A 25,745-nucleotide genomic window follows, 5' to 3' on the forward strand; every position below is an offset into this window, starting at 1 on the left:
GAAGTTTGGAACAGTTATTTAGAATGAAAGTCTCTGCACCGACCCACTGCAGAGGGGGGTTTATTTATTACAGATTCTCACTAAATGTCAAAATAGTTCTATAAATAATATCTGGCAACTGTAGAGAACCTCTTACCTCAAGATGGTCAGGCATGCTTAACAGTTTCGGCTGGCTCTAATATCTCTTACCACCCTCCCAATCAAGACAATATTGGTTTCCCCAAATACTGGGGTGATTACACAGGAATCTATGCTTTATTTCAGCAATTCTACACTCTGAGAGCCTGAATCTCTTTGGAAATTGTAAGTCACATTCACTAAATTTATCCAGGCTGCAAAGTGAAGTCTGTAAACAGCTCTATTAGATAATAAATTCCTCCCACTATAAGGGACACATCTTATCCATCCCCCGAAGGAGGATTTGTTTATACTTGTTGAATTAGTAGAGTAAATGAAGAATGAATGAATGAACATCAAAGAGTAGCGTAATGTGAAAATTTTTTTATGCTGAGCACTATATTGTAATCTGACCCAAACTCCATTAGAAGTGGGCAAATAAAGCTTTTCAAATTAACCCATAAAATGAATACCAGCTGTATACACTCATAGTAATTTTAATTTTTCACAGCAGTTTTTCTCTTTTCAATGAAAACATAAAGAGGAACATTCCAACTCTCACTTTTTTTTAAACAGTGAACCCAATAGGTAACCCATGTGGCAATACAGTTGGGATTTCCATGGATTACGGAGGGAGAACCTGACAAACAGCTGGATACCACATAGGAGAACCAACAGACCAAGGCAGGCCACAGCAGTACAGGGCTTTATATTAGTATACAGACATCAGGGATTCACCTAACAAATAAATCATGTCATTTGCTGGATCATAATATTGTTCACTAACAGAAGCTAAACAAATGTAAATTTACTAAAATAGGCAATATCCAACACTGTGCTGACCTGGAGACATTATCCTGCTATTTATTGAAAGAGACCACATCCAAACCAATTATAAGCTCAAAGTGAAGCTCTCTAAGAATAAAGGCAATTTTTTGTATCTTTATATTTTAACAGAACAGGAAACTTCTGGTGAAAGAGTGAACATGATCAGTGAGCAAATAAAATTTTTAGCCAAAACTACATCGAGAACCCATCCATTAAGTTGGCATTATTGTTTGTCACCACCAGCACACTTTTAATTGTATCTTTGAACAGGATACCTCAACCAGTTTGTGCAGTGAATTGCTGTTCCTTTCTCCCAAACCTTGAGATTAAGGCAAAGAAAGCACTGAAGATTATGGGAGGAAACATTGCTACCAACTGTATCCTTTTCCCAGGTTGGAAATTACTGTCAGAGAAGCACGGTAGCAACAGCTGACTTGGAACTCTATCAGATAAGCATTACCCATGGAGCTAGAGGCAGCAGAAAGTAGTGCTTATAGATTTGGCCCCGGCACTAAGAGAGCTGGATTCAAGTGCTGGCTTCCTCACTTACTAGCTGCATGATCAAGGGCCTCAGTTTTCCCAAATATAAGATGAGGATAACACCAGCACAACTAGCACAGAGGACTGAGGATACAACTAGCGCAGAGTAAGAGCTCAGTAACTGTTAGCCATTATTAAGAGGAGTATAGGTTTTATTAGCAGTAGTATCGACAAGAGGCATGCAATGTACTAGGAAGAGCCTGTCCTTCTTTTAAAACAAACAGACCTGTTTTTGAGCCAAACTTCTTATCCTCCTTTACCTCAGTTTCCTTCCTCCATATAATACATTTCACAGGGTGTTGTAATGATTAAATTACATGACGTGCATATACAAAGGCCCTACTACAATGCCTCGCATACAACAGAAACTCTGAAAAGTATACCATTACCACTGGTGGAGTTCACTAATACAAAATGGTCAGAAAGCTTTGAGGAGGAAAGCACTGACAGCACCAGACTTCTGACTCAAATGGAAACTCAGCCCTTGTAAAAACCACCCAACTATCAAAGTTTCCCACATTTCTAAAGATAGCTGCATCCCAACGGTGGACCAGTGGAGCCCATTATTTCTCTTCCCAGATCTGCTCATCCTCTAGCGTTCCTAAGAGTAGATTCTACCTCCCTGGGACAATGTTTCTCAAACGCAGCCCTTCCTTTCCAGCCCCAAGGCCATGGACCCAGGTTGGGCCTTCCCCATATGTTAAAGGCTTTTATTGTTTTGTCCCTTGATGATGGATAGCATCCCTCCTCCCTTCTTATGGAAAACAGCTCCTCCTCCCCCACAGGCCTGTGTGGGTTGACATACAACCCTTACTGGACCAATCAGAGATCTTCCCTAGAATTTATCAAATTGGCAGCAAGGAAAATGTAGCAGAGCCTCTTGAAGCTAGAATATGTGAGCTGGGAACTAATGGAAGCCATGCTTCCAACCTCCTGGGGAAAGCCCCTCTGAAAGACTAAAACTACTTTGATGAGACAGGCAGAGGCAAGTGAAAAGGGACAATGAATGGGCCTTTAAGTCTGACCAGCTGCATTCTGCTCTTCCCATTGTTTGGTGTCATGATCCAAAAAATTCATCTTTTTGCCTAGGCCAGTTCAAGTGGGGTTTCTGGCTCCTGGGGAAATTAATATCACCTCAAAGAGGCAAAATGCTGCTACACCTGGGAGAAGACTAGAACCTGGCACTTAGTCTCTGCCAGGATCTTTTCCCTCCACTATCACCCATGTGACTTACTAGGTCACCCTCCCTCTCACCTACTGTTCATCAGCGTCCTCAACAGGCAGATAGCTTAGTCACTGAGAACTCCCAAGCATTACCTCCAAGACTCCCTCTACCAGTCTTAATTCTTTTCTTCATGCAAGTTTGAAAAATCCTAGAAAAGGACTCGGACTGTTTTGGTTTGGGGCCAGTGCCCATCCCTGGACCAGTCAACTATATGGTCATGATATTATGTACAACACAGCCACTATACACAGACCACTGTGTCCACCACACCACAGCAAAATGAGCATTTCATTTGAAGTCCCTCATAATTTGTCCCCAACATGCCTTTTAAGCTAATCTTCCATCACACACCTACATAAAACCCACACTCCAGACACACTGAATTACTCAATATATTCAGAAATAAACCACACACCTTCATGGCTCCATGCTTTGTTCCCTCTGCCTCTAATGAACTCTATCCTTGAACTCTCAAAATTCTTGTCCTTAAAGACCCAGCTAAAAATCCACCCCCCATTGCCTTCCACCTCTCAAAATTAGTCCCTTTATTCTCACCACTCGTATACCCTGTATTGTATTTACTTACAAATATGTCTTACTTCCCCCACCAGATTTTAAGCTCCTCAGGGTCAGAGACCCCAATATATTCATCTTTCTATCCTTCAGTATGTAATGCAATACCATGTACTTAATCAGGACTCAATAAATATTTGGCAAATGAATGATCAGAAATGCTGATTACGTATCATCAACCATTGGTCACTAAATAACAGTGGAACACCTCCTCTACTTGGGAAACTACTTTAGAACCTAACTTCCTTAATATTACCACTACATAAGCTTTCTGTGGTAGAAATAACTGACCAAGATACAGATATATAGCCTTCCCACTATCTTCCAGACAGCCAAAGTCAGCCTTTAAAAAGGAAATCTCCATTCTTGATGGCCACACCATTAAATATATTCAAGCAAAGTGCAACATTTTGTGCTGAACAAGATTTTCTTCACTACACTAAAATGGCAAAAGATTTCTATATTTCCATATTGCTCATCATTACCTTCCGGCAGGAAGGAAAAGATACAGAAACAAGCAGCTTAGTTTTCACTCTTACACAATCGCAACCTCAACTCTGTTTTCCCAAATCAAAACACAACTTTAGACTACATATCAGCACAGCAGACTCAATGTTCACAGCATGGCAGATATAGGAAATAGAAGCAAGTATTCATCAATTTTACAAGTCATTTGGCAAAACAAGTACTCTGAGATTAACTCCACACACCCTCAAGTCCGGTGTTCTATTCTAATGTAGCTGACCACGTTTGAGTCAAGGGCTTCCAATCTACTTTGAAATGCTGCCAGAATGAGCTCTGAGGCTCAGCCAGCTAAAGGAATCCAGAGCCTGGTGTTGGATTTCACTTCTGGTCCTATAGGAATCTCCTCCTGGAGCTACAGAATACCAGTGTAGCCACAGGCTACAGATATCATAAAAGGCCACTGCTGCTTCTATATAATCTGTTGAACTTGGTACTCTGGAGTCAAATATACAGAAGACATGCAGAAACCCAATACATGGTTTTCCAAGTCAATGCACTATATTTGATTGATAATAAACCTGAAGAAGACTCCTATGACCTGAACTTGGAAAGCCCTATAATATAGCCAAATGGATTTTCATTAGGTATATATAATTGAAAAGTTTCCTACTTTGCACTATCAGGAGGAAGATAAGAAACATTTAACAAAGATTAATTATGTGCCAGGTGCTTTTTGGCACATCTTATCTCATTTAATCCTCACAACAATCCTGTCCACTTTTTATAGTCAAGTAGCTAATAAATGGCAGAGCTAGGATTAAACCTACATCTAGCTAGCTGATCCCCAAATCCACATCCTTTCCACTAAGCCACACTACCTCCTGTCTACTTTGCTCTGATAAACAAACTTTAAAAATTCAAGGAACTAAATGGAACGTGGTATCCTGGATTGGATAGAGAAACAGAAGACAGATATTAGCGAAAAAACTGGTGAGTCCAAAAAGAGGTCTGGAGTTTAGTTAATAGTATTGCACCAATGTTAATTTGTTTGGACAAAGTATCATTATAATATAAGGTGTTAACATTATGGGAAATTAGGTAAAGAGTAGGTGGGAACTCTGTACTCTTTTTAAGACTGTACTGTAAGTCAAAATTATTCTAAAATAAAAAGCATATTTTTTAAAAGTCAAGGAAGTTATGAATCTCAGATATCGTCCAGAAGTCCAATACCCAACTGGATATTTGCAATGGGGCAGAAACGTGTGGTCTTTTCCATAATTATAAATTTTGAATCTACCAGAGATGTCAGTGCTGGCTGGCTTCATTAGTGTAGTACAAAAGCAAGTTAAGTCCAAACTCACATGACACCTTGGTCGTTGACCAGCAATAAAAATGCAGCCTGTCCTCAAAAAAGGAAAACCTCATCAAGCTGATCACGATAGCAGGTGACCTAAACAGCTGCTTTATAATATGCTGAAGTAAGCATTTATGGGTAATTGGGGAGCAGGAACAACACAAAGCCACCCAGAAGTAAAGGTTAGGATGATGTCATTAAAATGTTGGATTTTTGAGAAAGAGTACCGGCAGGTAGACCCAACTGACCCACAGTCATCAGAGAAGCAGAGATGGGTTCATCTTTTTTTGAGTGAAGACCTCATGCAAACCATGAAGGAAAGAGACACAGCTGCAGAAAGCAGCAGACTCCACCCCCACGGGCACTTCACCTCAAACCAAAGGGCAGTCTCCCATCTGTTTATGCTGTGGAAATGGCTGCTGATCCCGCAATGACCTCCTCCAAGACACCTGCACACAGAGGTAGTTTCTACCAGGAATATCATCTCCAAAACACTGTCCATACACTTATATTAAAAATGTTCATATAGAGGCTTAAATCTCCATGCTGTTATTATAATCTAAAAGTTAGATCTCTTCTACCCTACCGACCCAGGATAAACATATGGTAAAACATTCTATACGTTCAGTTGTAACACGTTCAACTCAGTTGGGTTGCCAGCCCGCCAAGTGACTTAAGGTTAAACACATTTTTTTGAAGGCTTCTTGTTTTTGTGTTCTCAGTGGGCTATTTATACCGTTTTCAAGCATTCCCCCCGCCTTTGGAATTTTAATTTACTGTGAGTGCTTCCCCCTTAGAGCATTCCCTAGTGCCATTTTATTCTTGACCCTTTTGAATAAAAATCCTTAATGAAGACATCTGAAAGGGGGGTGAAGGGCAGTAGAGAGACACCAGGGAAGCTTCTGAATTGTCCTCTGAAATTTTGTCATCTAGATGCTGAGGGTGGTCTCTTTGTTAAGAGTTTCGCATCCGGACCTTAAGGCCACATAATTAATGTTCCCACTGGAATCGTAGGGACTCTCTTTGAAAGAGTCTGTTGTCCAGTTTTCAGGCCACATTAGGCATGTTCCCGCCCAGGAGCAGGGCCTGAAAAGAATGTCGGTGTTTCCCTTCAGGTATAGGTGCCTGGGGGTCAGGGGGAGAGGGAACGGCAAGGGGTGGAGTGGGAGGCGGGTGATCGACAGGGATAGAAACGGTGTCTCCTCCTCCCTCTGAATGTGAAATAGCCAATGAGGTGGCGCGGCCGGGCCGGCCGGGCCGCCAGTGCCATATAGTATGCAGCAACCGGAGGAGTCACGTTGGGGGAACGGCAGAAAGCAGCTATCCTTTTACACTACTTTGCTCTAGCAGCTATCTTAATGGTGACTGCGTGGCCGGGGGGAAACCTGATCGGCCAGATCCAGCCGAAACCGGGAGGGAGGGAGTGGGCTTTCCGGAGGGGGGGAGGGGGGAGGGACACGAAGAAGGAGGAGTAAGAGAGGGGAAAAGAAAGAGGAAAAGAGTGCGAGGGAGTGAGGGAGGGAGGAAAATAAACAACAAAAAAATGTCCTCTTCCTCCCCCACCGGGCAGATTGCAAGTGCGGCGGACATCAAGCAGGAGAATGGGATGGAAAGCGCCTCGGAAGGGCAGGAGGCGCCCCGAGAAGTGGCGGGGGGCGCGGCGGCGGGGCTGAGCCCCCCGGCTCCAGCCCCTTTCCCCCTGGAGCCGGGGGACGCCGCGGCCACCGCCGCCAGGGTGAGCGGAGAGGAAGGGGCAGTGGCTGCAGCGGCGGCGGCCGGAGCGGCGGCGGATCAGGTACAACTCCACTCGGAACTTCTGGGCAGGCACCACCACGCCGCGGCCGCCGCCGCCGCCGCGCAGACCCCACTGGCCTTCTCGCCCGACCATGTCGCCTGCGTGTGCGAGGCGCTGCAGCAGGGGGGCAACCTGGACCGCCTGGCCCGGTTCCTGTGGTCCCTGCCCCAGAGCGACCTGCTACGTGGCAACGAGAGCCTGCTGAAGGCGCGGGCGCTGGTGGCCTTCCACCAGGGCATCTACCCTGAGCTCTACAGCATCCTCGAGAGCCACAGCTTCGAGTCGGCCAACCACCCGCTGCTGCAGCAGCTCTGGTACAAGGCGCGCTACACCGAGGCCGAGCGAGCCCGCGGCCGGCCGCTGGGCGCCGTGGACAAGTACCGGCTGCGCAGGAAATTTCCCCTGCCCCGCACCATCTGGGACGGCGAGGAGACGGTGTATTGTTTCAAGGAGAAGTCGCGCAACGCGCTCAAGGAGCTCTACAAGCAGAATCGCTACCCTTCGCCCGCCGAGAAGCGGCACCTGGCCAAGATCACCGGCCTCTCCCTCACCCAGGTCAGCAACTGGTTCAAGAACCGCCGGCAGCGCGATCGGAACCCCTCTGAGACCCAGTCCAAAAGGTGAGCGCCAACTTTCCTCCTCCTCCCCCTTCCTCTCCCCAACCCCCTTCCCAGCTTTCTTTTCCTCCAAGTGCTTGCAAACATGGCGCTTACCTTCCCCACCAGCCTGGTCCGGCTGCCCACCTCTCCCCGCCCCCCACCTCTCTCCCCGGCTGGGGGAGGGGGGGCGGCGGCGGCGAGGGGCGGGGGAACTTTGCTCCTTACCCTCCCCCCACCTCCCCCCAGAAGTTTCTGGTCGCCCGCCTAGGTCTCAGTCCCCGCCCCCACCTCGGCTGGTCACTGCTGCCCGGTTTCCCACCCCCATCCCTCTGGCTTTGAAGTTGCCACTCTCTACCCGGTTCTAGCCGGGCGAAGGATCGTGTGTAGATGCCGGAAAGGCAGTTCTTGCTGCCGCCCGATGCCCACAGAGGTTGCCAGCGCCCGCCGGGGTCTGCACCTCCATGGGGTCACGCCGGCCCGGCGCGCGCACGCGCTCCCGGACCCCCAGGGTTCGGCTGCCCCAGGCAGGCGCTGGAGGTGGCCGTGGCCGCTCCGGAGGGAGAAGAAAGTTGGTGGGGTCTGGAAGCGCAGAAGGGGGTCTGGGGACATCGAGGTTTTATATGACAGAGTTAATCATTCACCCTGCCCGCTGTGGTTCCCTTCGCGGCCGCGGCAACTGTGGGGTGTTGGTGCGGCTCGGCTCTGCGGTGTTTTGAAACCTGATTCTGAACTCCTTCGGATCGAATTTCAGCGCCGCCGGGGTGGTGGGGCTAGAGGGCGGCTTCCCCGGCCCCCGAACCCTGCGGGGATCCCTCTCGGTGTGGTGATTGGGGCTGGGGGCAGGCTGGCACCAGGCGGACAGCAGGGAAGGACTGGGGGCGCTATCCACTCCGCACCTCTTTGAGCGCCCACCCTGGCGGGTTTGAACTTTTTGACTGCCAGGTATTTTTTCCCAACCGGTAGAAAATACTGGGTTTTCCTCCTCTTTTGTACGTCCTCCTGAGTCAGACACCTGGTCTGTGTGTATTGTTGGACAAAGTAAAGAGAAGGTCGCCGAAAGGGATGGTGTCGCCAGCCCCGCGGGGAAAGGAGAGAAAGAATCCAAAAGCAGCTCGAAGGTTCTGCTCAGGGGAGGAATCTGGGAGCCGGGGAGCCCGGCCCGGCAGGGAGAAGGTGATCACCCGGCGCGTTCCAGAGCCCGCCGCGGGCCGCTCCTGCCCGTTTCTCGCCCAAGGCAGGAGGGAGGCTCCGTGCCCGAACCCGGCCTCGCGGTAACCAAAACAAAACGCGCACTGCGACCTGTGTGCACCCCTCCGCGGACTTGCGGGGGCGACCCAGAGGAGGCGCCTTGGTAACTCCACGCCACCTGTCCCCGTGCCTACTTGAGGCAGCGGATCCTGTCGGCGACGGAATCCGATGGGCAGGGGGTAGGGGGGTGGGGAGCGGGCGCGGCGCGCCGGCCAGCTGCCCTGGAGCCTCCACTCCCTGGCCGGGCGCGTTCCCCGCGTCTCCCCAGCCACACTCAGCCTGCTTCGCCCCACCAACACACACACCCGCTCCCAGCCCAGTTGCCTGGTTGAGGCCCCTTTCCGGATCTACCTCCCACCCGCATCCCCGGTGAGTCACCCTCGCAGACGGCGACGGCGGCTCAGCCTCAGCTCGTAAATCAAAGCGCCTTCTGCGCTCCTGGCCCCGCAGTCCGGGGTAATCCCCTCCCCTCGGCATGAAAGCGAACCGACCTCGGGGCACTGCAGAGATGTCGGATCTTCTGCCGGGCCAAGTCCCGCCGCGCTCCAAACTGCCTCTGTCCTACCATCCTTTCTCCCCCGGCCCAGCTTCAGACCAAATGGGAAACACCCACCACTACCCCTCCCCAGATTTGGTATTTACCCCCAAATCGGAGAACTGAGGAACACAGTCTTGTTTGGAACAGAAAAGAAGGACTGAGGATGCTGGGGAAGGGGTCTGAAAGGTACAAGGCCACTGAGTGACCCACACCCTTTCCCTCCCACCTCACCAGGGCACTGGATGGTGTTTGTTAAATAGGCCCCTATGGCTTTCTTTGGATTCAAAGGCGACTGCACATAACAGTTCTTGGGTTGAAAGTGCCTTTCCTACAACAAGACAGCCACTTTGTTGAATGAGACAGTTGTCAGTCTGGTGGAGTAGAAGTTTGGGAGCAGGTGAGAAAATGATCTCTTGTTAACTAACTGGCAGACAAAACTGAGTACTTCCCACCTCCTGCTCCTTTGACAGTTTCATTTACCTCCAAAATCACACTAATCTGAATTGGTTTGAGGGGAAGGGAAAGAGTTCCTAAACAGAAATGACTGACCACCCCTTTAATGAGTTTTTTTTTCCTGTGGTATAGGTAGCAGCATATTTAACAGTAATAAATAACTTCAGTGCTATAAAAACATGTAGACAATTCTCCTGTGAATCCTATTAGCTGAATTTATATCTTTTAGACCTCTGGACTTTCTCTGAACTTATTATTAGTAAAGGTTATTGAGACATGAGATTTCCACTTCTCAGATGCCCTGGTCAGAATCTGCTGAAAGGCCTCAGAGCTAAAACAAGACTAGAAGACTTAACTGCTGTGCTTTCCTTAAACACTACCTTTAATGGGATTAGAGGCTGGTTTTCCAAACAGTTGGCACTATATAGATTGCCATTCCCATGACTTTCTGAATGTCTTGATTTCCTCCTCTGTACAGTGAGTCGGATGGCAATCCTAGCACTGAAGATGAATCCAGCAAGGGTCATGAAGATTTGTCTCCTCATCCACTCTCCAGTTCATCCGATGGTGTCACCAACCTCAGCCTTTCCAGTCACATGGAGCCAGTATATATGCAACAAATTGGAAATGCTAAAATATCATTAAGCTCTTCTGGAGTTTTGTTGAATGGAAGTTTGGTACCTGCCAGTACTTCACCTGTCTTCCTTAATGGTAATTCTTTCATTCAGGGACCCAATGGAGTTATCCTTAATGGATTAAGTGTGGGAAATACACAGACAGTGTCACTGAACCCACCAAAAATGGCATCAAACATTGTGAGCAATGGTATATCCATGACTGACATACTGGGGTCTACCTCCCAGGATGTGAAGGAATTCAAAGTTCTCCAGAGTTCTTCAACTAACTCAGCAGCCACCACCTCCTATAGCCCCAGTGCTCCTGTGTCATTCCCAGGGCTGATACCCAGTACTGAGGTGAAAAGAGAAGGTATTCAAACAGTGGCTTCCCAGGATGGAGGTTCTGTAGTGACTTTTACCACACCAGTGCAAATTAACCAGTATGGCATCGTCCAGATCCCCAATTCCGGAGCAAGCAGTCAGTTCCTTAATGGGAGCATTGGATTCTCTCCACTGCAGCTGCCTCCTGTTTCAGTGGCAGCTTCACAAGGTAAAAGTCTGGTTTGGTACCGTAATGCACCAGTGAATGTTTTAGCCAGCTGCTGTAAATGACGCATTTGGTGAGAGCTATAGATTGCTGTTACTGTTCAGGTACCTTACTGGCTGCCACAGCTGCAGAATAGCCTTGATTTGTTCCTCTTTCTTCACAACATCCATGTAATATCCAGCTTGCTTGGTTCCCTGGCATCATGGGGGTGGGTTTTTATTTTCCCAACAACTGAATGGAAAAATACAGTTCGTAGTGAGTCCTGCCAGTTCTACAATTATAGAAATATGCTAAGTCAATCGGTGCTTACAAAATAACCCACTGCTTGACATTTTAAGATTAAAAATTAATAATATTGCTAGAACACAAAATAAGTCAAGCAGTTGGTAAGAATGTGTAGACTTCACCTAAGCATTTTTTATTTGTCCAAAAGGAGTTTTAGAAGAGCGAGCTAAAGAGACTGGATCATTTGCGTTTGATTCATGTTCCTCCTATAAGTAAGACTAACAGACCTAAAGGGAGAACAGAGGAGTATGTGATTGTCTGTTGCTATGCATGTATACTTGCCCCCTAAATGTGTGGGTTTATTTATGGAGGTAACTGTAAGCCTTATTTTATATGTTGGTGGCTTTACTCAGGCATCTGCTAAAGGAAGCACTGATCTGAAATTTGGGGAACCTGAGGCTGATAGGCCAGTTCTTCAATGACTTTAAGCAAATCTGGATGGCTCTGTGTCATTGTTTCTCTGTAGAAACAGGAATGGTTAGAATGGCAGTGGAGGTTGCAGAGCTGCTAGAATTCAGGAGTGGGAGATGTTAGTGCATATTTGCCTTCCTGGAAGCAAATCTGAAAGTCCAAATTTTTACCCAAACAAAATAAGTGACTGTTTGCCTTAAAGATCAGCTTCCTGTAAAATGGTTTTATCCAAAAAAAACACCTCAATTTATACACAACTCTTGTTTCCACAACTATGGTCTACTTCAGTTTGTTTGAGGCATTAATGGAAGAATTGTTGTGCAGTAAATTCCATTCTGTTCATTTGTTTCTCTTTAGGTAAAATGGTAGTATAGTAACACACGACAGTCCTGCAGCATGCTATTTATTTCTTCATTGTTCCAGGCTATGGAAAGGATTAAGCTTAGTCACTATCCAACACAGGGCAAAAATAGGAAAACCACAGGGAGAGCCAAAGTGCTTAGTTTACAATACTTTAATGTGGATCTAACCCTTTTTCTCTCTTTAGGAAATTTCCAAATAGTAGGTAACATTATAAAGACAACAAATTTGAGCAAAAAGCATGGTATGTACATTGGGGGAGAAGAAAAGCAAGAGTACTTCTCACACATAAACTAAAAAAGTGCTACCATAGAAAATTATTACAAACTAATAGCTAATTCTTAAAATGGGACATTTAATATGAATAAGAACAGCATTTTCAGTTAAAGTAGCTAAGATCAAATGACAGAGCTGTCAATCCTTAGACTTGTCTGGGTGAGTTGAAGACATAAGTTTAACCAGATGGCCCAGGAAACAACGTTCCCTTAGAGTAACTGTGTATTGCAGTTCTCAGTAAAGCATTTGGGGATTCAGCCTTTCTCAAAACAGATACGAAGCCTTTCTTAAAAATGGCTAGACAAGGTAGATTATCTTTCTATAGTCGAAATTTATATAGAAAAGCAGAATCTCTATTTCTTTTGCTCACTTTATAATCTGAGTAAATAAAGGGTTTTTTTTAAGCATCATTATAAAATTATACTTTGTACCTATATCATTTCTCAACTGGGTTTTTTTTAACTGATTTTGAAATGATTGTTCAATTTATAATTCAATTGCAGCTATACTTAAATATCAAGTTTTAGATCACATCTGCTTTTCCCCCTTCATCTATGTATTTTATAATATCTACACATTTAGAAATATTATTTTATTTATATTCCGTAGCAGTTTGGGAAAATGTCGCACCTATTATGTTATATATAGCCCTATCAAAAAATTATGAATCATTTTGTTCACAAATACACTGGCAAGCAATTTCACAAACGCATACACACAACAAAATAACCATCTATTTCATATGTCTTTTGCTACAGTTTAGTAGTCAACAAGAATTTTAAAGCCTTTTTAGTTCGTTTGACCTGGAACAAAGATTTACGTTAGAGAAGAGCTCAAACATATGTAGAAATGTTTTTCTTAAGTTCAAATAAAGTGTTTTCATTTTTTGTTTGTTTAAAGCCATTCCTTTGCATTTAAGGTGCTTAAAAATGTTGGGGGGCTTCCCTGGTAGCGCAGTGGTTGAGAGTCCGCCTGCCGATGCAGGGGACACGGGTTCGTTCCCCGGTCCGGGAAGATCCCACGTGCCGCGGAGCGGCTGGGCCCGTGAGCCATGGCCGCTGAGCCTGCACGTCCGGAGCCTGTGCTCCAAAATGGGAGAGGCCACAGCAGTGAGAGGCCAGCGTACCGCAAAAAAAAAAAAAAGAATGTTTGGAAGACATATAAACAGCCCTGTGACATACATTTATCAATAGAGGTGGCAGCGTAATCACAGTTATTCTATTAATTCAAGGAGGGAAATGTTTTAGGTGAATTACCTTTAACCTTAGGCTGTTTTCTCAAAATAATGAAGAGTTTACTGAACATCTAATTCAAGATCAGGGTAAACATCCTGCTTGAATTATTCTGTCACAAAACTCCCCCATGTCCACCTTTCCTTTAATGGCAAGATAATTGCCATTATTTCACTGTGCCTAGGAAAAGACTCAGAAAGAAAAGGGTTTTATTTGATGGTGTGAGTTGGGGGGGAGGGGGTCTAATTTGTCTACATTTTCTGAGGTAGCTGATTTGAACAACTCAGCTTTCTACTTATATTTCTTTTACTACTTCTGGTCTCTGTAGAACATTATAATGAGAGTCTCAAAAGATACAAACCTTTTACAGAAGCATTAGCTCTAGCTCTTTATGTTAATCTGTGTTTTAAAAAGCACATTTCATTATTATCATTAATTCTTCCTGTAACTACAACACTGAAAATTCAGAACTGGCACAACAAAAGGAAAAAAAAAAAACTATTGAATGTTTTGTTGACTTGACTTTATGGTTAGTTTGGTGATACTTTGCAACTTGTCTGTACAGGTTTATATGGTTAACTGTAAGCCCCAGGGTAACTCATTTATGTGGTATTTTCTGCATTTCCGTTTATATTTTATGTCAGTTACTGAGCTTGCCCTGAACAAAGGCATTCTCTTTCACATTTTTGTTTTCTAGTTCTAACTGGCAGAGCGAGCAATAACTATCAACTAATTGAGAGATATCAAGTCTCAGTAATACTGAACCAGAAACTTGACTGAAATTAGAACTTGGAAACAACATTTTTTTTTTTTCACATTTGATTTCTAAGCCAGTAGCTCTTGCTCCCGCTTCATCACCAGAATTACTCAAGGAGTTAAAAATACACCTGTTCTGGGATTTACTGAGTCAGATAGATAGATTCTCAGGAGTGGAGTCTTGAAATCTGTAGTTTTAAGTGCCCAAGGTGATTCTACGGAACCTGAGAAAAATCATGTGTGTAAAAAATAACTTTTTTCTTTCCTTATCAGCCCCATCAATGATAATCTGTACTTCATTTTTTTTTTTTTTTAGGTAATATTTCAGTAAATTCAAGCACTTCAGATGGGAGCACATTTACAAGTGAGTCCGCCACAGTCCAGCAAGGAAAGGTTTTCTTGAGCTCTCTTGCTCCCAGTGCAGTGGTATACACTGTTCCTAATTCAGGCCAGACTATAGGATCTGTTAAACAGGAGGGTGTGGAGAGGAGCCTGGTGTTTTCTCAGTTGATGCCTGTCAATCAGAATGCACAAGTAAATGCAAACCTGTCTTCTGAAAGTATCTCGGGAAGTGGCCTCCACCCACTGTCCTCCTCCTTAGTTAATGTATCCCCAACTCACAATTTTTCCCTGACTCCCCCTACCATACTAAACCCCACTGAGCTAAACCCTGACATTGCTGATAGCCAGCCAATGTCTGCACCTGTGGCAAGCAAATCTACTGTGACATCTGTCAGCAACACTAACTATGCAACTCTTCAGAACTGCTCCCTTATTACTGGTCAAGATCTATTATCAGTACCCATGACCCAGGCTGCCCTTGGGGAAATAGTTCCCACAGCTGAAGCCCAGGTGAGTCACCCCTCCCCTACAGTACACCAGGATTTTGTCAGAGAACATCATCTGGTTATGCAATCAGTAGCTAACATAAAAGAGAATTTCTTAACAAATTCTGAGAGCAAAGCAACAAGCAACTTAATGATGCTGGACTCCAAATCCAAGTATGTCCTAGAGGGCATGGTTGAGACTGTCTGTGAAGACCTGGAAACAGACAAAAAAGAGCTTGCCAAGCTCCAGACTGTCCAATTGGATGAAGAGATGCAAGACTTGTAAACTTAATTTCTTTTTTTTTTTTTTCTGGCATCAGCAGGCAAATCTTTTCATGAAGACCTGAGGACATAAAGGATTTTCCCATTTGAAGGGAAACATTAGTTTTGCAAGTAAATGCATTCAAGAGACTTTGGATTGATCTGAATGAAGATCACAGTTAAATATGCAGGAGTAGAACTGCATTACTGCAGCCTTTTTGTTCACATGTGTTCTCTTTTAGATAGATGGAGACAGAGGAACAAGATGAAATATATCAAGAAGTCAAAGTGTATCATTTGGTTGACTTAACATAATTCTAAGATCAAATGGAACTTGATAAGTAGTTTTCTAAATTAAAAATGTATACACTTAAGGTAGAAATTAAATATCACTACAGAGCGTTAGAAACAATACAATTCTTTTTGTTTACTTTTACTCCACGGGCATTGGTAAGGTTAAGAAGCATAAAAGGTACTCTACACTATTCTAAGGGTATATTTTTGAATATGTGCATTTCTGTTTTTCAGCATTTTTGTGAAAGTCTTGGCTTGTCTCTATACGTTTCCAAATGTGATTGGTAATAGTTCACTGTGGCTGAGAAAGTTTGCAACTCCACTAAAAACTCTGAAACAAACTTCAGTATGAGTGTAAATATATTAGTCCTATAAGCAAGAATTTGGGTAATTACAGTGAATTTTATTTATGCTGTATATGTTTCTCTTATACTTCAGACACTATGAACTGAAAAGAAAAATGTTTTTGTACTGTTTAATTTATTTTTATTGTTTGAACAGGAAGTGAACAGTTATTTCCAACAAAGTTTTACTTTTTGTAGGATTTTAAAAGTAATGATTTTTATCAGGAGTCTATTAAGGTCAATATTAATAACACTGAAACAAGAAATCTAACTCCCAGTATTGGAATTTTGGTACTTTTTTTCACATCCTTGTTCTTTATTTAGCAACTCTCTGATTCATTTAAATATATTTTCTACAGAATTCTATGTGCCTTTTTACCTTGTGGCCTTTTTATTATTCTTACTAAGGTACAGAAGTTTCAACAGAAGCACTGATGACTCCTTTCTACTATCCAACAGGGTTAATTTCACAGAATTGCTCTAAATCTGAAGAACTTAAGTTTCACTTATATTATTAGAGTTAATGTTTATGATGCAAGTGGTTGAACAATTAATTATTGTTGATACTTTTCATTACAAAGAAGTAACAGTTATAGACCACCATGTAAAACCAATTCTGGAGGCTATGAAAACAACCATTTTAAAGGAAAGAAAGAATATGTAACTTCTATTGAGCTGAATTATGTCCTGTTGAAACTTAGTTCTAAATGTTTTAACTCAGTTGTTACATTATGACATATGACTGTGTTTGCACTATATTATCACCTCTTCTTTAAAAGTAAATCTTTCGGGGTTTCTGTAAGAAGCTTGTTTGATAATGTTGTGAGCTGTGGTTACAGTTTTTATCAGGACTCTGAACAGAAGATGTAATAATACAAATACATTTATGTAGTGAGTAAAGTCTCTGGCCTCTGAAAAGCAAGAAAAGTGAGAAAATGATCTCTTCAGAGATGACAGAAAGTTGTTGAACATGAAGATGTCACCACATATTGCTTTCTTTAAGATTGGAACAAAGGGTCCACTGTAAATGTCTACATGCCCATCAGCCTAGCATGTTGAATAAGGGCCATAGAGGATTTAACTTTTGTTGTTATTGCAAATGGAACTTGCAGGCATAGGTGAAGAGCCCTTTGAAGAATTCCTCCCCCATCATTTTTTTTCTCCCTCATTTTGATAAAGAACTTAGGTCCCATTTTTGTATGGAATTAGCGAATGTTCCTAAACTGCTGAAATTACGTGTTTTTTTGTTTTGTTTTGTTTTACAACATCAGGTCTTTTAGAGTTCCTTCCACTCCACCACTACTTATACAGCTTGTTTGTTTCTTTGGGTGTGTGCTGATCATGTTACTGAGATTAATTACATGGGTCTATAGTGCAGTTTACATGAAAATGATGTTTTCCACTTGATTGCTGCAAATATCAAGAGTTTGTTAATTATTTTAAAATACCCATCCAATAAGAAAGATGGGAAGGTTTAAAAAGTTATATATGTTATATATACATATATATAACAGGAAAAGTTTTGTGTCTTCCAAAAATATAAGACTCTTTTATTCACAGTTCTTCCTCTTTTCTTCCTTAAGAAAGAGAAAGATAGCACAAAACTTAAGACTTACCTAGGAAACCTATTCATACTCCAACATGATGTAATTATACCCCTACAGTTACTCCAGGTAGCTATACAATATACCAGGTAAGAATCAATGCACATTATAAAGAACTTGTTCTTTTCTATTCTTTCAGTAAAATAAGGGCCAGTTGTTATGTAGCCCATATATATGGGAATGAAATAAGATAAACCCCATGATCTCCTTGCACAGAATTGCAAATGTTTTTTTGCAGTACCAAGGGCCAGACTCAGAACCCTTGTCAGAATTTCCCTCTTACGTAAACCAATGCTTGAAGATGCTGCAAATGACCCTCTAATGATCCCCAAAGAGGAATCAGAATAGGGATAAATAACTCCCTGCAAACCCCAACCCCTGCTGCTGGCTGTGTGAGCCTATCTATGCACTCTATCAGTCAGAATTGATATATAGCTCTTAGTTACATCCAGTAAAGGACAGCCTGTTGTTTAAAGAGAAGGTGCATTTGTTCCTCAGTCAAGCAAGAGCACCTGTGTTGTACTGCTTTATAGCTCATGTATATTCATAGTAAAGAAAAGACTGAATTATACACGTTTCAGTGCCTTTCTTGTGTTACGAAAGGCAGGTAGATGTTATAGCCATAGATAAAATTCATAGTTGAATTGCACACTGACCTTAAATCTCCCTGTATATGCCCTTGCGTCTTGCATGTTAAAAGCTGGATAATTGGGTAGATATTGCAGCCTGCCCTACTACATGTTAGACAAGTGTGCATTAGTACATAACCAGAAGTTCTTCATTCTTTAAAATGTTTTTGACAGATCATCTCATCATAAAAATATAAATAATTCAGGAAAACTGTGGGGAAAAGAATTACATTTTATAGAAGATGTTTCAAAGTCTTCTTAGAGCTTAGATAATAGAGTCTAACAGTTATTTTGTATCTAACTGATACATTTTATGTTAATTTCTTATTACCACCACACATTTTATTACTCAAAATTGTATAGCATGTGACTCTTTTGGCTTTCAGGGTTCTCAAAAATTTTTTATTCTTTTGTTGCATGTACTGTATGTTTAGAAGCAACCAGTTATATACTCAATATGGTTTTACTGTGCCTTACACAAAGAGAAAATCTATACAGAATGTATATCATGAGGTGGGGTAACAGAGTCTATACTGCACTGTTAGGTGATGGCACACAGAGCATGTCCCAGAACATTTCTGTGCTTAATTACCCAACCAAAGAGATCTAAAGTATGTATGTTGTACTGTAATAGGGGTTTATGCCTGGACAATTAAGTGTTTTATTTGTTTTCTGAAATGATGTGAACTTATTTTTCTAAACACTATGCTAAATAAACTTTATATTTATACATACCTTATGTTGAAAAAGTTATTTATCCCTGGGAGAGCAGAGAAGAGTAAAGAGAAGAAAAACAAAAATCCACAAACATTTCATAGGCTTGCAAATATAAGAGGAGTCATTTGGGGAAAATAGTCTGTTGGTCTTTATACAAAATTACCCAACTCACTTAATTGTACTGCATACTCAGCTAAATGATTAGATTTCATCCTCCTTAAAGGAAAGAAATGTGTCATTCATTTAGGTGTCCCCAAATCTGAATCTGATACCATTTTCAATGGAATTAAATTGAAAGGTCCAAGGACCTTTCCTTTCCCAACCTTACTGAAAGAGCTCAGTATCACCCCATCTTTAAGGCACTCCCATTATCCAAAGTCTGGTTATACCACAGCTGGGTCCACCAGTGGTTTGGCTTAAAACTATGGACAGAACAGCTTTACTGAGTGTGTAGAAGAGTCAGCCTTAGTACAGTTTGGTCCTCAGGTTAAAATTACATGACATCTGATTTTGCATGCCTCCCACACTGAAATGAAGAGGAAACTAGATTTAAAAAATAGACTGGGACCACCTGTACAACTCTATTACAAAACTAAAGTCATCAAATTAATTTCAGGTATTATGTGTAGTGTTTTTTATAATCTTGTCATTCAGTTCATTTATTTACAAATTTTCTATGTAGTTAAACCAGTTAAAGTGAATAGTGTCTCAGTAAGTGGGTACTGTATAGGGTCAGAAATTATGGAGTGATGATATTTTATAATATCTTAACCAAACATTTTTAAAATTTTTATTTTATATTGGAGTATAGTTGATTAACAATGTTGTGTTAGTTTCAGGTGTACAGTAAAGTGATTCAGTTATACATATATATATTCTTTTTCAAATTTTTTGGCTGCATTGGGTCTTCGTTGCTGCGCACGGGCTCTCTCTAGTTGCAGCAAGCGGAGGCTACTCTTCACTGCGGTGCGCGGGCTTCTCACTGCGGTGGCTTCTCTTCTCTAGAGCCGCACGGGCTCTAGGCATGCAGGCTTCAGTAGTTGTGGCATGCAGCCTCAGTAGTTGTGGCTCACAGGCGCTAGAGCGCAGGCTCAGTAGTTGTGGCACACGGGCTTAGTTGCTCCGCGGCATGTGGGATCTTCCCGGACCAGAGCTCAAACCCATGTCCCCTGCATTGGCAGGCGGATTCTTAACCACTGCACCACCAGGGAAGCCCTTAATGAAACATTTTTAAAACATTTGACAAGGTTACTGATCTACTTCAAACATTTTTTTTAGCGACAAAATTTTTTAATTGTATTTTACCGTAGTATAGTTGACTAAAATGTTGTGTTACTTCAAACATTTTTGTAGCTCCTTGGAAACTAGCAAATTAAAACCCCTCAATGGGATTCAAGACCTTTAGCTATATGATTCCATCCCACCTTGCCAGTTTGCCTTAAAAATAATAAATGTGGAAATTTACCTTTGTACCTCACCATTTCCAATACAGTAGATAGTAAATAAACAAAATACATTCAGATAATGGTCAATGCTATAAAGACAATAACAGGGTGATGGAATTGAGAATGGGGAATGGGTAGAGGTGGGGATTAGATTGGTCAAGGAAGGTCTCTGAAGAAGTGACATTTCAGAAGAGAGATTTGAACGGTTCAAGGGAGCCAGCCTGCAAGACCTAGAAAAGAGCATTCCAGCCATAGGGAACAGCAAATACAAAGGCCCTGAGGGAGGAGCACAGCGGCTGGATCACAGTGTTATACACTCTAGGGGTCATGTGAAAGGAGATCCAGTCAGAGAGACAGGCAGGGACCAGATCACAGGTAGGGCTTTACTGGTCTGTGATGCACTTCCCTAATGAATATCTTCAGAATATCCTAGTCACCTATGACTCTATATATGAAAATTTAAACTATTATCTTCACTGTAAACCTGTTCTCCACTGTGTGTTCCTCATTCATCCATTGGCCAAATATAAAATCTGGGATTCACTCTGGTGTCTTCTGTCCCTTTCTTCCCACCTCCTCCACCAGATCACTACATCTATCCATGTCTGCTCATTTACTGTCTCTTGAATTAGTTCTTACCCCTCCATTTCTAGGGTTACTGCTATAGTTTACGTAATTACCGTTTCTCGACTGAATTATTGCAGCCTCTGCCTGCTTGGTATCCAGTGTCTGGTCCTCATTCCAGGCTACATTACAACTATATTCAGATAGGACTTTCAGAATTCAAGACTTATCCCAGCCTCACATGCTAGTTTGAAATCTTCAATGGCTCTCCATTGCTTATGAAATACCATTTAAACTCCTTAACATACAAAGCCTCCAAGACCCAGGCCTTACATCTCTGTCTGGTCATGTCTCCAGCCACATGAATCTGTTCCTCACAGGCACCAGGTTCTTTCTTACCTACCAGATCTCCCAGACTCACTAGGAAGTGAGTCTGCTCCAGGAAGCTCTGTCTCACCCTCATAAACAGAATAGTACCTGGCTGATTCTGTGATCAGACAGGAATTTATATCTTCCTTTCATGTGGCACTTATCACATCACTGTAATTATGTGTTTGCCTCAACACTTTCATCTTTGTTTCTCCTTTAGTGTAGCAGAGCACAGTAAGCACTTAAAAATTATTTGTTGAATGAATAGTGACCCGAACAGTCATCCATCCCTTTAAATCATTTCACTTGCTTGGATTAGGGAACTTTATGGCTCAACTGGTTAAACTATTATCCCTATTTAGAGAACAAAAATAAATCACTGCATTTTGGGGTAGGGTCTGAGAGTGGTTCTGTGAATCTCCTAACATTGGTAGATGGTCTTCATGGTGATTATTTTCCTTACTGCTCCAAGGTTTTTTCCACTTACTTCCAAACAGAGGCTGGGTTCCAGATGATACAAAGTTTGACAGACAATTGGGGGCATTAGCAAAAATGTACTCACTAAGATTTTTTAGATCAATGTTTCAAAATAGCGGTATTTATACTTATATACAGATATGCTCTCTAAAAATATTCTCTCTATGGATATATTCCTATTATTGTATTTAAACTGAGCAGATGTCTAAAGAGTCTATAAGGAATAGTTAATGGAATGTAGAGTTTAGGCATCAGGAAATCTGGATTCTAGTTAGCCTTTAGATTTGGGAAATATCAACTCACCTCTCTTTTCTTCCATTGAAATGGGTGTGTTGGATATCATTATATTTGAGATCCATGTAGTTATAAGAAGAGAAAAAGGGTTAATAAAATGCACTCCCTCCCAGGCCACCCCACAGGTTAAGACAATCGAATCAATTGCAGCGTGAAAGTACACTGTGACCTGCCAAGGGCTATAAATGTAAGATAAAATAACTGATATTGAGTCAACAACCTGTGACACCCTAGGACTATTTAGAGGTGTACAGCTAGGTGAGGCAGGGCTGCTTTTGTACTTTTCCACCTTCTTCACCTGTATCTACTTTGCTCCCTAATGGGTCTGCCCTTCCCTCAGGTATTGTCCTACCTTCCCAAGCTCCTTAAGTGATAATCCTGGTGTGGGTAGTTAATAGTTTAAGGTATGAAGAGCCCAACCCTCCACCCCTTGGGAATTTGTATTTTAAGGAAGTCTTTTAAAGAGGCAAAAGAACAAAGCTATCATCATGGATGATAAGTTGCAGATCAATAAAACTGGGCAAGGTGTTCCCTATTTCTAAGCACAACAGACAAGTGTGTGTTTGTGTGTGTGTATGTGTGCATGTGTGTGGGTTTGGGGACTAGGGAGAGAAGGATGGATGAGTGGAGGAAAAGCAAATGTCACCCTTTCCTTTCTTAATGTGCTCCACTTCCCTACTGGGTATCAAGGACCAGACAGGGGAATCTGAGCTGTTGGATCCTCTGAAAACAGTTAAGTGTAGTTTCCCCACACACATCTTATCCAGAGCCTGGATAATTACCTTCAAAAGGATTCCTGTGTTGAAAAGTCATTAGCTATAATGAAACCATAAAAATTAGCCGTAGAAAAACAAGGGTTGTTTTGGGTTTTTTGTTTTGTTTTCTTTGCTTTTTAAGATGTGAGCTACTTAGGAGATGTGCCAAAGAGAAACACAAAATATATGTTTGGTTAAAATTAGGGAATGTAATACAAGTTTGTATTCATTTTTATTTATTTAATAAGTATATTCTTACTGTGTTCTTTAACATGTGGGTGACATTGAATATCCTAGTATAAACAATATTCATTCCTTGGCAAATTTATTGTATTAGCACTTAATGGGAATGAGGATGGATTAAATTCTGTCCCTGCATGAATACTCATCAGGGATCTTAAAAGGGATCAAGAGGGGCTTCCCTGGTGGCGCATCAGGGATCTTAAAAGTGATCAAGAGGGTTTTCCCTGGTGGTGCAGTGGTTGAGAGTCCACCTGCCGATGCAGGGGACACGAGTTCGTGCCCCAGTCCGGGAAGATCCCACATGCCGCAGAGCGGCTGGGCCCGTGAGCCGTGGCTGCTGAGCCTGCGTGTCCGGAGCCTGTGCTCCGCAACAGGAGAGGCCATAACAGTGAGAGGCCCGCGTACCGCAAAAAAAAAAAAAAAAAAAGTGATCAAGAAACTGGCACAACATTGTAAATCAACTATACTTCAATAAAAAATATATATATATTTTTAAAAGTGACCAAGTATCCTATCCCAATCATCCCAGGTAGATTTTCCAAAATATCTCCAATGAACACACACTAGTTCTAAGAATACATACAATCTCACCTAATAAGAGCCCCTTACTTCTAGTCTCATTATACAGTCATACTCTGATATCTTAACACTTATCTGTCTTCCCAAGGATGAGTACAGATTTTTGAACTGGTAGTGTTATAATACTGAGCTCACAGCATGAGTCACACTATATTAAAACAGAATTTGTGTTTTTTCAAGGAGGAATAAATTAGGCTAAAATTTGCCTTTAGTTATTTTATTTTACTTTTATTATTTTAAAGTTGTATTCATGTACTGCTATGCAATATTATACATATTATTAAAATTCACAAAATCAAAATTGTACAAGTATATAAAGGTGAATAAGTTCTTATTATTGTTTACATTTCCCAAGGAATCTTCTTGGACACCATTTGGAGGAAATATACCCCACTTTGGAGATGAGTGCTGCAAGCTAGTGTTTCCTAATTTTAATGTGCATATATAAATAGCTTGAAGATCCTGATTAAGTGTGGATTCTGATTCGGTAGGTCTGGGGTGAGGCTTGAGATTCTGTCTAACAAGCTCCCAGGTGATGCTGATACTACTGGCCTGGGGACCACACTTTAAATAGTGAGGATTCACGCAGTAGCTTCTCTATTACTGACCTAAATCTCAATGCAAATTGAAGTTTTAACTGGTCAGTGCAATGTAGATGGTGCAGAGAGACTGAAGATCATCAGCCAGTAGTTATTTTAACTGGTGCATGTTAACAATGTACATTAAATACATGAACCAGATTGGGTCCATATGTAAAGCATCTAAGGTGGAAAACTATTTATTAAACACTTTAAACCCCTTAAGTGCATTCTCAAATACAGTAGCCATTGAAATGTTAAATACAAAGTAATCCTCTCTTTTAACACAGCAGATCTCCATGGAGCCTACAAGAAAATTTTTTTCTGTTATTACATGGCTATAAATAAAACTACCTTTTAATTTTTTTTTCTGTAATTCCAAATTTTTCATTAGTTCACACTGACAGACCACTTTTCAGTCTTTCTCAGTCAGATTTCTCCGTGAAAACTGTTAGATGTGTCTGTAAACCAAGATAATTTTTATAAAGAAAAGAAAACAGTTAAGTGTAATCTTTGATAAAATATCCTGAATCTGATCATATCACTTTCTATGCCTGATGATCATATACCTCATACGCATATCTCTCAGGGGTCTGGGTCATAGATTTCATGTGTTCCCCATTCATTTTCTCTGATGTAAATTTTAAAATATGGCAACATTCAGTGGAGTTTTGAGCTCCCCAGTGCCAATTTGATGAAGCCCAAGTCTTAAAAATGCCAATGCACTTGTACATAAACGTAAAACCAGGTCTGTGATCTGGGCCCAAGCTCCTGTACCAGAGGAGCAAACTTCTGATAAAGAACCACTTCCAAACTCTAGAAACACCAGATCTGAAAAGCTCTCAAAGCTTGGCTTTGTTGAATCGGTTTACTTAATTTAAGCCAAACCCCAGCATCCATGTGGCAAGTGCCCGGTTCATCACTTGGGATTCAAAGATGAACAGGCCAGTCTGTAGCATCTAAGAACTAAGTTAAGTGGATTGATATGGACCTACAAACTATTCATGCTAAAGTACTACAAAAGAGGTATGTACAACATGTCCCTAGGAGTTGTACAAGGCCCCACAGGCAAGGTGGTATTGTATTTCAAAGAATGAACAGGGGGCTTCCCTGGTGGCGCAGTGGTTGGGAGTCCGCCTGCCGATGCAGGGGACGCGGGTTCGTGCCCCGGTCCGGGAGGATCCCGCGTGCCGCGGAGCGGCTGGGCCCGTGGACTGTGGCCGCTGGGCCTGCGCTTCCCGAGCCTGTGCTCCTCGGCGGGAGGGGCCGCGGCGGTGAGAGGCCCGCGTACCGCAAAAAAAAAAAAAAAAAAAAAAAAAAAAAGATGAGTAGGAGCACTCTGGCAGGGCAGAGAGAAAGGATGTTCTCAGTGGATGATATAGCATTTATAATAAGGATTTTAAACTCTATAGACAATGATTAATCATGAAATGCATTATTATTTTTAAATTTCACTAATATACAAATGGTAGCCATTTGTATATCATCTTTGGAGAAAGGTCTATTTAAGTCCCTTGCCCCTTTTAAAATTTGGTTATTTGATCTT

General features: G+C 42.2%; 1 protein-coding gene across 1 annotated transcript; it reads left to right on the forward strand.

Moving 5' to 3' along the window:
• The first annotated feature begins 6,610 nt into the window (after positions 1–6,610).
• On the forward strand, positions 6,611–18,912 carry SIX4 (SIX homeobox 4). The gene is made up of 3 exons (XM_060141797.1): positions 6,611–7,517; positions 10,214–10,902; positions 14,536–18,912. Exons 1-3 carry the CDS (start codon positions 6,646–6,648, stop codon positions 15,330–15,332), a joined length of 2,358 nt encoding a protein of 785 aa, XP_059997780.1. The 5' UTR covers positions 6,611–6,645; the 3' UTR covers positions 15,333–18,912.
• Positions 18,913–25,745: the final 6,833 nt, after the last annotated feature.

Source organism: Lagenorhynchus albirostris, chromosome 1, assembly GCF_949774975.1.
Source record: "Lagenorhynchus albirostris chromosome 1, mLagAlb1.1, whole genome shotgun sequence".
In the NCBI taxonomy this organism is placed as follows: Eukaryota; Metazoa; Chordata; class Mammalia; order Artiodactyla; family Delphinidae; genus Lagenorhynchus; species Lagenorhynchus albirostris.

Excerpts from the sequence above, each read along its gene's own strand:
- SIX4 (XM_060141797.1), top strand. The coding sequence starts at position 6,646 with ATGTCCTCTTCCTCCCCCACCGGGCAGATTGCAAGTGCGGCGGACATC. Across the intron at positions 7,518-10,213 it reads TCTGAGACCCAGTCCAAAAG|TGAGTCGGATGGCAATCCTA; the intron begins GTGAGCGCCAAC and ends TCCTCTGTACAG. Across the intron at positions 10,903-14,535 it reads TTCAGTGGCAGCTTCACAAG|GTAATATTTCAGTAAATTCA; the intron begins GTAAAAGTCTGG and ends TTTTTTTTTTAG.